At 34.7% G+C, this 14,826-nt stretch overlaps 2 protein-coding genes across 2 annotated transcripts in view; both read left to right on the top strand.

Annotated features, from left to right (window-relative positions):
- The first annotated feature begins 8,166 nt into the window (after window positions 1–8,166).
- LOC123313025 (cytochrome c oxidase assembly protein COX18, mitochondrial) lies at window positions 8,167–9,455 on the top strand. Its single transcript, XM_044897690.1, has 4 exons — window positions 8,167–8,712; window positions 8,767–9,039; window positions 9,094–9,204; window positions 9,259–9,455. Exons 1-4 carry the CDS (start codon window positions 8,215–8,217, stop codon window positions 9,451–9,453), a joined length of 1,077 nt encoding a protein of 358 aa, XP_044753625.1. The 5' UTR covers window positions 8,167–8,214; the 3' UTR covers window positions 9,454–9,455.
- A 2,734-nt stretch (window positions 9,456–12,189) lies between these two features.
- Window positions 12,190–14,826, top strand: part of LOC123316372 (transmembrane 9 superfamily member 3) — a 33,207-nt gene continuing 30,570 nt past the window's right edge. Inside the window, exons 1-6 of the mRNA XM_044902419.1 lie at window positions 12,190–12,399; window positions 12,454–12,649; window positions 12,708–13,066; window positions 13,126–13,257; window positions 13,312–13,478; window positions 13,554–13,779. Coding sequence (XP_044758354.1) covers window positions 12,325–12,399; window positions 12,454–12,649; window positions 12,708–13,066; window positions 13,126–13,257; window positions 13,312–13,478; window positions 13,554–13,779 — 1,155 coding nt within the window. The 5' untranslated portion in view covers window positions 12,190–12,324. The remainder of the gene's footprint in view (window positions 12,400–12,453; window positions 12,650–12,707; window positions 13,067–13,125; window positions 13,258–13,311; window positions 13,479–13,553; window positions 13,780–14,826) is intronic.

The raw sequence follows: 14,826 nt of genomic DNA, 5'->3' as shown, positions 1-14,826 counted from the left end.
GGATTTTTCTTTTTTCAAATGTATAAGAAATTATTTACATTTATATTTAAACTCCAATTCAGTTTTTTTTTACCAGGACAACATAATTTGGAGTAAAATATTCCAGAATATGTTTTATTCAAATTGGAACTGTCACTCTTTGTGTGAATCCAGCCATCACAACCGTCGCAAGCTACCCAATCAATATTTTCAACAGTAGTATCTAAATTTGCCTTACAACAATGCATACAGTCGTTAAAATTATTTGGCATATTTTTCTCACTCAGCATATTATTCCTCATTGTCATTGCGCATGTTATTATTATCATTATCGGGCAAAGTATCATCATTATTGGGTACATTTTCATTCTTGGGCATAATATCAAATGGATTTTCTAATTTCATAGCAGCAATTAAATAGATTTCAGATAATACTAGAAAATGGCATTTAATAATCTTGGGTTTTTTACTCCATGTTTCCTGTGCCACACGCCACACTATCGCTATCGCTCGTGGGATCTTTAGGTAGATATTTTCAATTCTCTGGTGAGATTACTTACATTACATTACATTTCATAATATTCTTTTTCAAATTAATTCTGTACATTATGTGTTGTTTACATGAGGTATATCAGTTATGTATTTCAATGAAATAGCAGTCCAAAGGGGACAAAATGAAATATGTATATTGTTTCTATATATATATATATTTGTTCTTCGGGATAGTAATATCTGAACTTGTAACTTTCGGAAGTTATTTCGAGAAATGATTATAAAATGGATTTTTCGTGTGAAGGATCTTGAATTTCCTCTCAATTTCGTCCATATTTTCTAATACATAGTGCTTTTCATAAAAAACTTCTGGTTTTTACTTCTGCATAAAGTTGAAACATACTGGTGCGATGTCATTCTTCATTCACGAACGGGTTCAATAAAAGAACAGAAAAATGATGAAACCATTGTTCAACTTCGCCAATTGTTCACAAATGCATAGCTTTTGCTATTAGATCTTTAAATAAGTTGCCTATATCAGTAAAACATTCATCAGTATGTTTACTAATAACTTTCATCAAATGAGAAGAGCACAAATTAATAGTTATGAATGAATTAGGGAAATCTGTCTCCTCTGTGCACATGACAAAACACTTTTGGAGATATTTTAGGAGGGTGTATCTATTGCAAGATTTGCTTATTGCATGTAAATTAGCATAACTGAAGTCGGTCACAACCACCCCAAATACAGGCCACCTATTATGTTCCTCACAGAATAGGGTGATGAATTTCGCACTACCGGTATCGTAAATAGCTTGCGACATACTCGTAATCATTGAACTTTTCTTTTAGAGTTCAATGCTCGTAATAAGGCACAACCAGTGATGGCTCCATTTTGGCCGCCATCAGATCCCCAGAACTGTTCGGGAGTGAGAGGGGTTGAACGTGATTTTGTTGTTAGGAAGTAAGACATTGAATAATTTTTGTTTGTTACACTATCTGAATGAAAAGTTCAATAAGTGCGTGGTATTATTTAGTTTTATGGCTTTCACTGATTAATATTGTTTTACAAACGATGAGCCTTTTTAATAATAGTTGTAAAAGTTTCAAGAAAATATCTGTTGAATAGAATAAAAGGGAGTGCAGGAGACTTGACCCATGCTATGGTCGGGAGACATAATCAGTGGTCCCAGTTTCCCGCACTGAGCTTATATACGGTAGTTAGCTTTAGAAAAAGAAAATTGAATTACAGATATGATTATAAAATAATATACAAAGCGAATTAAGCGAAATAATTCAGATAATTATATCAACGAATGTTACGATCTAAATCGAACTAACATATATATGATATAATTATCTGCGGATGGTATGCATCTGAATTAATTTGTTTATTATTTACCTGCCTTACTGTTGAAGGCGTGATCCATTTCTTATAATATACAAAGGTTCAAAAAAGTAAAAAAAGTCTCGGAAATAAGTGAGAGTGACTCTGAAATTGAAAATTTGTATTTCATACGCTGATACATCTGATGATGAAAACCGAGATGAAAACCTTGACATCCAATTGGTCATTGGAAATTGTTTTCTTTCAATGCTTTCCTGATAAACAAACGAATCCTGAACAACTAAGGTCTATGAGGCAGAAAGTTGTTGCATGTATTTTAGCGGGAGGTAGTCATTCTATGGAACACTTATACGATGAAATGGAATGAACAGTGATCAGAACAGCTTGTAAGTGGCGAGACAAGAAATTTTGCAAGAGACTTTTTTTATCCAGAATTGAATGGGAAACAATGAGAGAATTTAATTTTTCGAAAATCTATCCTACGAAAACAATTTTTGAAGGAAAATCGTAAGGGGTTGTTATTTTCAACCCCTAATAATAAAGTTATAAGATTTAAAAAAATTATCTAAATCTACTTAGTGCTTCATATTATGTATAGTTTTATGACTCAGTGTTGTTTAGAACCCGTAAGAAAATTAAAAACTCGTCATCGCATTCCAAAGGCTGTATCTTGAAACTTTACCGGAACTACCCCTGCTTATTATCATCGAGGAATCATCTCCCTAAGTCCTTCGCATTTGTTTACAGACACACTGTATAAAATTGGGAGTTCATTTTTTGACACGCTTTCGATAACGTCAAACTGTTCTTTGCTATAAAGTTTTACGTTGAATGGCAAACAAACTTCTTGAATATATTCTTCGTGATCTATTTGCATTTTTATCGTCTTCATCCCTGTCTATGTATGCTATCGCTTCGGATTTAATTTTCCTCACAGTTGCATCCGATTTAATAGATTGTAAGTTCGTTAATTGTATTAGAGTTTTTCTTAATTTCAAAAAAGTTCTCTTCTTATGTTCAGCAGGTATTTTAAATAAAATTGTCTTTTTTGCAATATTTTAATGCAGCCATTTTTTATATATAGGTATATCTGACAACTATGCTGGATACATTATTGACATATTGATTTATAAGGTTTTTTAACCCTCTAATGCCCAAGTTTTTTTTCTTATTTAAAATTATTTCCGTATAGTTTGAAGTTAGCTCATGTATAATCTACATCTTTTTTTCGCAAATAGTTAACTGATTTACATTAACACCTGTTCTCACAAAATGAACCTATACTGAAGCGGACATGGGCAGTTGAACTAAACTGCTCACAGGGAATAATTTTGTATCCACTTATATGCAACCAGTCTCAAGGCGGAGTTGGGTATTAGAGGGTTAAATAATAGGGATAAACAAATTTATCCAGCTTATTATTTTTCATTAAAATCAGCCATAAAGTATGGTCAATTTGAAATGTTCCTTCAAAAATGGTGCAATCTCTCAACAGCTTTTGGTAAAGTATCAACATTCTGGGAATTTATAGGTAACAAGTCTGCAGTGGTACCATGATCGATCGACAATCTATCGTCAACTTATCGATATCGAATTCGATAAGGCGTTGTCGGCAATCTAATTACACTCGACAGTTTTCGTGTTAACAATATGTTCATACAGAGAATACTGATCATCTTTGGTATAAATTTCAACAATTCGCTTTAAAGATAAGGCAGGAAAAAAGTGGAAAAACGGAATTGATTATAGTCGAGTCTTGAGCTTGTCGTGAGCTTGTGGTACGTGGGATCTATTAGGAGTTTCTGCAGATAATTGGTAGATATAGGTTTTGGAATATTAAAGCTATCTGATGTAATATTTCGTTTGTTCATATCATTATCCTCTAAGGAATGCTTTTTAAATTCAAGTGATATGGAAATAGGGTCAAAATTTTCTGCCGAATGTGATATGTTTTCATATTCTAATGGACAATTATTTCATGAAACTTTTTAGGGTTTTCACTCATAATCTCTGGAACAAAATCAATAAAAAAATTGAAATAAACGATTTGCTCCTACGTAAATTCTTGCACTATTTTGTCAGGAGCGAATCAAGTAGAAAAAATTGTCGCCTGACAATGAACTGAAAAAAAGAACTTTGAAATTATAATTATATATAGTTACGTTGCGGAGTCTACATCAGACTCCTTCGTCATAATTTCGCGTTCTTTTGCACAACTCGCTTCGCTCGTTGTGCAGAAATACGCTCATTATGAAAAATAATGCTTTTCCCAACTGGTTGCACAAATAACCATTTTATCTTCGAAAATTCCTTTCTGATAAATCTAATTTTTTTTCATTTATGACTAATAATGAAACCGATAAAGTAATATGTGAATGAATGAGCTAGGTGAGTAATGTAGGTATTTATTAATAATTGATAGTTGTTAGTTTATGCTCATTCCGAAATTGAATTATAAAAGTGTTTGAAAAATGAAGAACTCAATCCATATCCTTGTGAAAATTCTTATTGGAGTGTAATATTTTTAGGTACTAATGCTGGATGTCATATGCTTTCAGTGCGGAACTAACAGAATTATATTGCTGTTGGTGTACTTCAAATTTTAAATGTCTGCACTAACTGTTCTCGTATACTGTACCAGATATTATTGTGATAAATTCGATTTCATAACTCTGGATGTAGAAGTTTCTGATCTGGTTAAAAATCAACGTTTTCTCTGCGGGTCACATCATTAAATAAATAAATAAATAAGGCCTTTATTTCTTTTACAGAAATCTCAAGGGGAAGTTCACCCAAAGGTGTTCTACCACTTAACCCTTGTTTTTACATTAATAAAAAATTATGTGTGCAATCCATCCCAAATAATAATAATAAACACAAGAACAATAATAGAGCAAAAAATAAAACAAAACAAAAATATATTATTCATTTTCTTGCCTCCTCGGAGACTGAAAAGTGTTATACCGAACCACTGAGCAAGTATTCTCTGATTTTATTCTTGAATCTACTATCTTTAAGTTGTTTAAAGTCGTAAGGAATCTCATTATACAATTTATAGATGTTGTATCTGAAACTTCTCTGAAAGGTTGAGGTTCGATGGTGAGGGCATGTAAGTAAGCCTCTATGTCTAATGTTAACATTGTGGACATCAGTTCTGTACTGCAACCTATTGAAGAGATAGGGTGGTTTTTTATTCACAATTATTTTATGAAATGTACAAAGCGCATGAAAGTTAAAACGAAGTCTCATAGGAAGCCAGCTCAACTCAACCAACTTATGGGATACATGATCAAATTTTCTAATTCCGAAAATAAACCTTATACAGCTGTTCTGGACACGTTGAATTCGACCGAGAGAGTCCTGATCCAAACAGAAACTGTACACAGGAGAGCAGTAATTGAAATTAGATAAGACCAGACACTCACACAGAAGTTTTTTGGTGTAGATAGGTAAATAAGATCTGTGTGGATATAACGCTCTTAAAGCTCCATAAGCTCTCCGAACAGTGCTCTCCACATGCTCGCGAAACCTCAGCGAATCGTCCAGAATCAACCCTAAATTTCGTGCACTATCGACAAACCCGATAACATTGTTCGCTACAGTTGGTCTGAGGTTATCCTTAACGAGCTGTTTGTTTTTTTTTGGATCCGAAAGCCAGGGCAAATGATTTTTTGCGATTCAAAAACAGGCCATGTCTTCCAGCAATATCCCATAACCGATGCAAGTCCTCATTGAGTCCGATGGCTGCGTTATTCAACTCGTCAACTGAGAAATCTATGAAGAGCTGAAAGTCATCCGCATACATATGAACCCTGCAGTGAATAATGAACTTCACAAATTGGCTGGTATACAATATGAAAAGCAGTGGCCCAAGAACTGAACCTTGAGGGACTCCATTTAATACGCTCTTGGCTTTTGAAATTTTAGTAACCAATTTAATAACTTGCGTACGACCACTCAGATAAGACACAAACAGACTAAGTGCTTCCCCACACACTCCACAAGACTGCAATATAGCAAGAAGAATATCATGTCTAACCGTGTCAAAAGCCTTACTGAAATCAAGTAACAGTAGAGCAGCACATCTCGATTCATCAATTGACCCAAGAATATCATCGGTAACACCCAAAAGAGTACAGGTAGTGCTATAGCCCGGCCTGAAACCCGACTGAACATCAGGAATAATAGTTTTTGATTCAAGATACTACTCAAGTTGAGCCGCCATTATTCATTCTGCTTTAAAATCTACATCTAACCTCCCATTTCGTCTGTTTTCACTTAAACAGAAATTTCTAAAACTATCTACGCCAATGCGTGCTAGTGTGACGTCATTGGACGCAAAACCCGAGTGCAAAGTATTTCCGATCTCCACTTGAGCCTCCTGTCCTATATCTACATATACTATTTAACTATTTGCTTCCTCATCATTTGGAGAGACTGTGGGGGGATACACTTCACCAATATATTTGAAGAATTCGTGAAACCTGTCTTGTTTTTTGGGGAACTTTTTATGAAAATAATAAACCGACAAATAATGAATGAAATTTTCTTCTCGGCGACCAAATTTCGGAATATCGTTCCTCACATCCCTCCACATTCTCTCTACATTTTGAGTGTCCGCACCCACGACCGACTCTACGAAATTTATGCTTTGATTTACGGTCAGATGTTGAAAGCTTTCCTGATTTAAACAATCGTAAGCCCTCCAACAATCTGACATAATCGTAGTTCCTGGGAGGATCCATTGCCTAATAATCTCTAATAAGGTATCGTGGCTCCTGTTAGCGACAGGTACCAGGAAAACTTTTTTACTTTCTCTTTCTATACCTACAAAAATCCACTGTCCGTCGATTACCCTACCCCTATTGTATCTACGACGCACGAATTTTGCCTCGTCCATTTCTACAATTTTGCCCACTCCGCCTAAACGTTCTGAATTTTCACTAACTACAACAAAACAAACTTCCCGACAAAAACTTACCCAATCGACTACCGTATGACTGTCCCAAGCCATTTCAGATTCAAGATCCTCCTGCTTGAACTCATATAACCAATATGCAACGAATCTGCATATTTCGGAGACAGATTTTTTGCTGTTGCTGAAAAATGTATTTTTTTTAGCCGACTGTGTGAAATTGCATTTCACCCGAACTCTTCTTCTTGATTGAACAACGACACGAAATGAAGTACAGACATATCTACATCTGTCTTTGCGAAATGTGCAAGGTTCGTTGCATTTTGGGCACCTAAATTCACTAGAAAAATCGAGGACACCATGCTGCCTCAGAAAGTCATTAAGTCTATCTTCCTCGCGGCAAATCGAAAAAAAGTCGAACAATGTGTACTCACATGTTTGACAATCCATGATAGATGGTAACAATTTACAGCACTTCGAACTCTAATAGGTACTGTAACTTACCCAAAACCAAAGATTATGACTCAATAACAGAGACAACAGGTTGTCTCTGCTCTTTGCCCAAAACCAGAGACAACCAACTTTGTTTCTGCCCAAAACACTTAAAACTTTGATGAACACTAATACCAAAGAGGAAGGTTAATCTTTAACACTCACTTTACACCAAAGCAAAGATTATAGAGACTACTCTATAATCTTTGCACCAAAGATTATAGAGTTAGTTAACCTAACCTAACCTAACTCTATAATCTTTGACTTTACACTACCAAAGAGCAAAGATTATAATCTAAGATCTAAGATCTAATCTCTATAATCTTTGCCAAAGAGTTGATACTCTTTGACACTACTGTGTTCTGTGACAGAAACTTAGCATACAGCACAGAACACTATGGCTGTGGTCCGTATATACACTTTGGTTACTTCTGGTTAGTAAGTGGGCGGTCCGTATATGTCGAATTCCTGACAATTTGGTTCAATATCAGTCACCAGAGTAACCGCTCTGGTAACTTTCGGTTACCAATTGTGTATATACGGACCATACGCTATATATAGGGAACTCTAACGATTTGTCAAAATCAGCTAAGCGATCGTTGCCGTGGGGCACACAAGGTTTTCCCTCCATTGATTCTCATGCTGTTTTGGTCGAGTATTGCATGTTGTGCCTGTTATTAGAAAAACTATTCTTCCTGGCGTTTGATTAGAGTGTTTAAATTATAACTTCCTCAGAAATCCCTCTTTACAGTGATAATAAAAAGCTTTGTGTGCCCCACGACAACGAACGCTCAGCTGATTTTGACAAATCGTTAGAGTTCCCGATATATATATATATATATATATATAACTTAGGTTATGTTAGTTTATCTATGTCATAACCTGATAACAAAGTCTCTGGTCTCTGCTGATAATCTAATCATCGAAAAACAATAATAAATAAAAATAATAAGAACAGTAGAAATGACAGTAGATTAGGAACGGTAAAATGTTCTCTATCAAACCATTATTGAGAAAATCACTTCTGAATCAACTTTCTTACAAATGTAAAGCTTCCCTATCCTATTGTTGCAGTAATGATAAACAATTATGTGTTTCAAAAAGAAATGTAGTTGAATACCATTCACAAAGGCAAATAAGTAATGCAGTTGCAAATTCTCCAGATTCGAATTTTTTCCAATATTATAGTGAAATCTTCAGAGGCCTTTCTGAGAGCACGCCAGTTCTATTTATACAAAAATCTCTTATTGATATACACAATTACAGTGGTTTGCCTTGGTGGGCAACTATAATATGCTCAACTGTATTACTTAGAGCGACTATAACACTACCCCTAGCAATATATCAACAAATCATTCTCGCAAGGTTAGAACTTCTGAAGTATGAGATGAATGAACTAGTGAAAGAACTCAAAAAAGAAGCAACTATAGCTACTAAGATGTATAAATGGGATGAAAGAACTGCCAGAAATATTTATAATTATTCGGTAACATACATTAAAATAACAAATATTAAGATAAAAATGTAGTTTTTATTCTAGTTGAAATCAAATTGGAAGAAATTAATAATAAGGGATAACTGCCATCCATTCAAAACAAGTATTTTGTTATGGGTCCAGATACCTTTATGGATATCTGTGTCAATGAGTTTGAGAAATTTGATATATATGCAGCCTGTTAAAAATATATCCGCTGAAATAATTTCAAACCAACTGAGCTCTCAAGGATTTTGTTGGATACAGAATCTGACTGAAGTAGATAGTACTTACATACTTCCTATTACTTTTGGTTTGATAAATTTATCTTTGATTGAGGTATGATTGGAGAATGATTTCTAATAAAATGATTTGAAATGTAAGAAATTTTAGCTTGCAACTATGTCAAAAGTGACCGTACCTTCCAAACTCCAAAAAATTATGACCAATATATTCAGAGGATTTACTGTTTTAATGATACCTATCAGTGCATCAGTGCCTTCTGTAAGTTCATTTTATTCTTAGAAAAACATGAAGGAGATCATTGTTTCATTACAGGGTCTGGTTCTCTATTGGACAACTTCCAGTATGTTTGGCTTAGTTCAGAACTTAACGTTATTATCACCAAAAGTGAAAAGATTCTGTCAAATCCCACCGACACCAAGTGAACTAGAGAATCCCTACAAACAATTGAAAGATACTTTGAAGAATAGAATAACTAGGAGAAATAAAAAAAATCTTGACAACTGTTGAAATTTTGTTTTATTTTTTGATTTCAAATATAAGGTTTGTTCGTAGAGTGGTTCACAACGGTTATGAACTGTACAGAGCAAGCGAAATTCCATTTCAAGGTAGAGAAAATCCATTTGCGCTTGCTCTGTACAGTTCACAACCTTTGTGAACCACTCTACGAACAAGCCTATAGAAAAAAACTCGAATAAAGTAGGTACAGACAGAGACAAGAGTAGTCTCTATGGGTACAGACAATTTTCAATAAATGTAGAGAGGAATCTCTGATAAAAGCTTAGCTGTGACCAAATTGGTAAAATAGTTGTTTTCCTAACGAGTGTGGGAAGTGATACAGATTATAGAGATTCTATCTGTGGTCCTTGTTTATAGACAAATAGGGTTATATAAACAAGGCTGCAAAGATTATAGAGATATAATCTTTGCAAGGCTGTGCATTGAACTAAAGTTTAGTTCAATGAGGCTGTGGTGATACCAAAGAGTAACTCTTACTGCCATTGAACTCTATGGGAACCCATAGAGTTCAATGTTACTGCCAATTCACAATGATGTTAATGGTGATGGCAATGTGAACAGTGAGCTACGATGTTAACGCTTAAATAATAATAAATTCAAGAAATATTTATCATTAACATTTCGCTTGACATTAGCATTGATGTGAACAGTATCGTAGTAGCTTTATTATTTATTATTATTTAAGCGTTTACATCATAGCTCACCGTTAACATTACCATAACATCATTGTGAATTGGCAGTTACTCTTTGGTGATACTTTTCTGCAAGAGACCAGAGACCCTTTCGACCCTTTCTTTCAAGAGACTGTAGTCAAAGAGTAATAACAAGAGGTTTCACTTCGCCGATTTACAAGGGAAGATCGAATGCATGGAATTTCAACCTTGAAGTGGGGAGACGCTACGCGCCAGCAATACTGCGCTCAGATTCACTACAGTCAAACGAGAATCTGGGCGACCAATCAGATTGGGACTTGCGAACAGAACGAACATCTGCTTTCGTTTTCGTCCCTCCACTAAACCAAAGATTATATCTCTATAATCTTTGCACTAAACCAAGGAACATTCAAGGGCATTGAAACGCAACCGGCCAAAATGATAGAGTGAATACTCTTGTTGATACTCTTTGCTGTAGTTGACCCATTGAACTCTATGGGGTTCCCATAGAGTTCAATGAGTTGACCCAACGACGCGGTCAAGCTGTCGAGTGCGGAAAAGGCACTCGCACTTTCCACATGAGTTAGGAACAATATTTTTCCTACTAGCTCAAACACTGCTAGACTTATCGTCTTGAAACTCACGTTATAAGAAATTATATTTTTGTGCGTTCAGCCGCATAAAGAAACGTTTGAACAAAGAGTAACATCTTGTGAACTTGTTACTGTTGGGCTGTGGTCCGTATATACACTTTGGTTTCTTCTGGTTAGTAAGTGGGCGGTCCGTAAATGACGAATTACTGACAATTCAGTTCAATATCTGTCACCAGAGTAACCGCTCTGGTAACTTTCGGTTACCAAATGTGTATATACGGACCATACGCTGTTGTTACTCTTTGGTTTGAATTTCGCGCATAGAGCATTATAAAATTTTATGCGACCAAAGATTACAAACACATAACATATTACAGAGGATCTTTGGATGCGACCAGAGATATAGAATATCTATATCTCTGGATGCGACTACTTCGCGTGCGGAAAAGTACCACTACACAAACGTCAATGCGTGTTGAAAGTAATTCTTTCGAAACACTTGTAGGAATATTTCATTTAGTTAGCGGGCAGCCGTTATTTGAGAATAGAGAGTTGAAGTGCAGCCATGAACGTAAACGTTAACGTTATAATTGACATCTACGCATGCTCATTCGTCAGTTTTTAACGTTAACGTTAACGTCAGCTTTACGGCCTACGTAAACTAGCGGTCTCCCACGTATACCTTAAACATCGACGTACGTTAACCGAACGTTAAACGAGTAGTACCGATGACCTGCGAATGGCCGAATTTTGACTGTTGAATGCAATTCTCAATAATCACAAACGGTCATTGTTTACATTTCCCATGTATTTTCTCATAATGAATGAAAGTTATAGGAAATCAGCATTGATTTTATAGTTATCAAAAGGATTCAGTTATAAAACTTCGTTATCAGATTACATTCAGTAAGGAAATGGCTGAAACTCAACTGCGATTCTCTTTTCTCTAACACTTAAACATTTCATTGATAATAAAATACTTTCAAGTTGAAAATTCTCTTTATTATGCATATAATCATTAGAACATCAATATTTCAAATATTATTCCAGCTGTCGAGGCTCAATATTAGATATTAGATAAAAGAGAGTTCCAGCAAAATGAAATCAAAATCCAAATTGATAGGTTATGTTTAACGTCTGACGTTTCATGATGGCAGCACTTCAACTCAAATTTCATTACAACACGTAAACGTTATATTTGACGTTATTTGTCACGTTAACGTTTACGTTCAGGCTAACGTTCTGTGCGCACTTCAACTCTCTAAAAAATAATCGCTGGTCCACAATGTTTTCTGCACAGAATACTAATAGCACAGTATAGACACCAACTATCAGAGATATATATATCTCTGCCAACTATACACCAACTATACTGTGCTAATAGACATTTTCTGTCATAGGTCACAGCAAAGAGTTCCTCTTTGGTCATAGTGATGATCTGTGTCAAAGATTAACTCTTTGTCTGTGTCATCAATCAACGGTTTGTCACTTTGACAGCCGTCTTTTTGTGTACGTGTGTATTCCCATAAAATGGCAAATTTGGATGATATTTGAATAATTCATGGCTTAAATCAGTCGATTATAATATTGCAACTAATTAATGAGTTAATGTTAACATGGATCATTCAAGGCTTTGCATGTTCCTAGTACTGTTTACTACTGGGGTGTATTCTGATGAACACAATCATATAGTAAGTTTTATTCTGGAATAAAAAAACAAACAAGATTTTCAATTACATTTTCAGTACAAAGATAATGAAGAAGTGGTACTATGGATGAATACTGTTGGTCCATATCATAACAGACAAGAAACTTATGCTTATTTCACTTTACCGTTTTGTGTCGGAGTCAAAGATTCAATAAGTCATTACCATGAAACCCTCAGTGAAGCATTGCAGGGTGTTGAACTAGAATTTAGTGGTATTGAAATCGAATTTAAGAGTGAGTGCTTCTAAATTTTTGCATTTCCTGCAGTCACTTTTCACAACATAAATTGTAGATCCTGTTCCAAAACATACTACATATTGTGCAGTACAGTTAGATTATGAAAAATACAAGGCATTTGTTTATGCTGTTAAAAACCATTACTGGTATCAAATGTATATTGATGACCTCCCAATTTGGGGTGTTGTTGGAGAGGTAAAGGACAATAATTATTTCATTTGGACGCATAAGAAATTTGAAATAGGTTATAATGGACAGCAAATCATTGATGTTAATTTGACTTCCGAAGAGAAGGTTTTGCTGGCACCTGATGCCAAACTTAAGTTTACTTATGAAGTGATTTGGAAGCCTGTTTCTACAGCGTTCAATGATCGTTTTGATAAATATCTTGATCATAATTTCTTCCAACATCGGGTAAGTCAAATACAATTATTTGTTCTAGGATTATAGGATTACTATTTTTTATCTTTCAGATACACTGGTTCAGTATTTTCAATAGTTTTATGATGGTCATATTTTTGGTTGGATTGGTTTCAATGATTTTAATGAGAACTTTGGGAAAAGATTATGCTAGATATAGTAAAGATGAGGATATAGATGATATGGTATGAGTTGTATTTTATTATAGAATTTAATAGTAATTTTAAAATATATTGAAGGAGAGGGACTTAGGTGATGAGTATGGTTGGAAGCAAGTGCATGGAGATGTTTTCAGACCTGTATCTAATGCTGTTTTGTTTTCTTCATTGATTGGAGCAGGTCATCAATTGACCCTTGTTGTATTTTCTGTTATAATTTTTGCTATCTTAGGAGAATTATACACTGAGTGAGTGAACTGGCCTTATGTGTGGCCGATTAATACATGTAGTGAAAGAAATATTTTCAAATAATAACTTTTCAGGCGAGGATCTCTTCTTTCAACTTCAATCTTTGTTTATGCCATCACTTCTCCGGTGAATGGTTATTTTGGAGGATCCCTTTATGCACGAATGGGCGGCAAAATATGGATCAAACAAATGCTTCTTTCTGCATTTCTGTTGCCTGTACTAGTTTGTGGAACAGCTTTCTTCATAAACTTCATAGCTATTTACTATCATGCCTCTAGAGCAATTCCATTTGGTACTATGGTAAGCACCACATAATTTTTTATGTTGTAATCTGTTTTTTTTTTTTTGTTCAATTACAATTTTCATGAAAATACAGGGTGTCTGTAAACAAATGCGATGGACTTGGGGAGATGATTCGTAGATGGAAATAAGCATTGGTAGTGGTAGTTTTTCCAAAACGACCTCCCTCCAAGATACAGCCTTTGGAAGGCGATGACGAGTTGAAAGTTTTTAATTGCTTTAAGGGTTCTGAAAAACACTGAGTCATAAAACTAAGTAGATATTACTCACACAATTTTTTTAGATCTCATAACTTTATTATTAGGGGTTGGAAATAGAGAGATATGGGTGAAGCGTATAACGCCGACGTACGCTAATAACGATATGGGGTAATGGAACAACGTCTTGCGCTATCTGGCTCAGATTTCAGTCGTATGGAAGATACGAATTTACGTTATTACCGTAACTAACATATGATCGGTAAATGTCAAAGTTTGTTGTCGACGTAGGTTTCTAATGCTTTTTGGGTTGATTTTATGATGTTTTTGTGGATTATGGGCGTTTATATGGATGCATATTCACAAGAATTTTTGTTTGTGGAGTTGGATTAAACTGTATTGAGAAATACCACTTCACAGTTATGCTTTCATAATTTTAAATTTTATGGACATGGACCTATAAATGGCCACTATAGTTACCAAGAAAATATTCGAATTGATTTCGGAGTTTAATATTGGAGCTCTATCATATCTTCTGGAGGATATGCATGTATAGATAACATAGAATAATTTGTGTACTGGCTTACTGCTGTCAAGCAGCCATAAACCAATATCCAATCTAAATGTTTCTACTTCTATGAATCTTGATAAAAAAAAGCTTGAATTGAACCCTTTTATTTCCTATTGAAAACAAGTTACATAGTTCATAATCATTAATATGAGATTGAAATAGGTACTCAGAATTAAACACTATATGGAAATTTATATTCTCATTTGACTCCCTTTCATGTGACCAATTGATTTAAGATATACATTTTTTCCCTTAGTTATATTAGATTATTCCCGAGAA

The sequence above is a fragment of the Coccinella septempunctata genome, chromosome 1 (assembly GCF_907165205.1).
Source record: "Coccinella septempunctata chromosome 1, icCocSept1.1, whole genome shotgun sequence".
Classification (NCBI taxonomy): Eukaryota; Metazoa; Arthropoda; class Insecta; order Coleoptera; family Coccinellidae; genus Coccinella; species Coccinella septempunctata.
The sequence above is the reverse complement of the archived record's forward strand: the minus strand, read 5'-3'. Positions and strand labels throughout refer to the sequence as shown.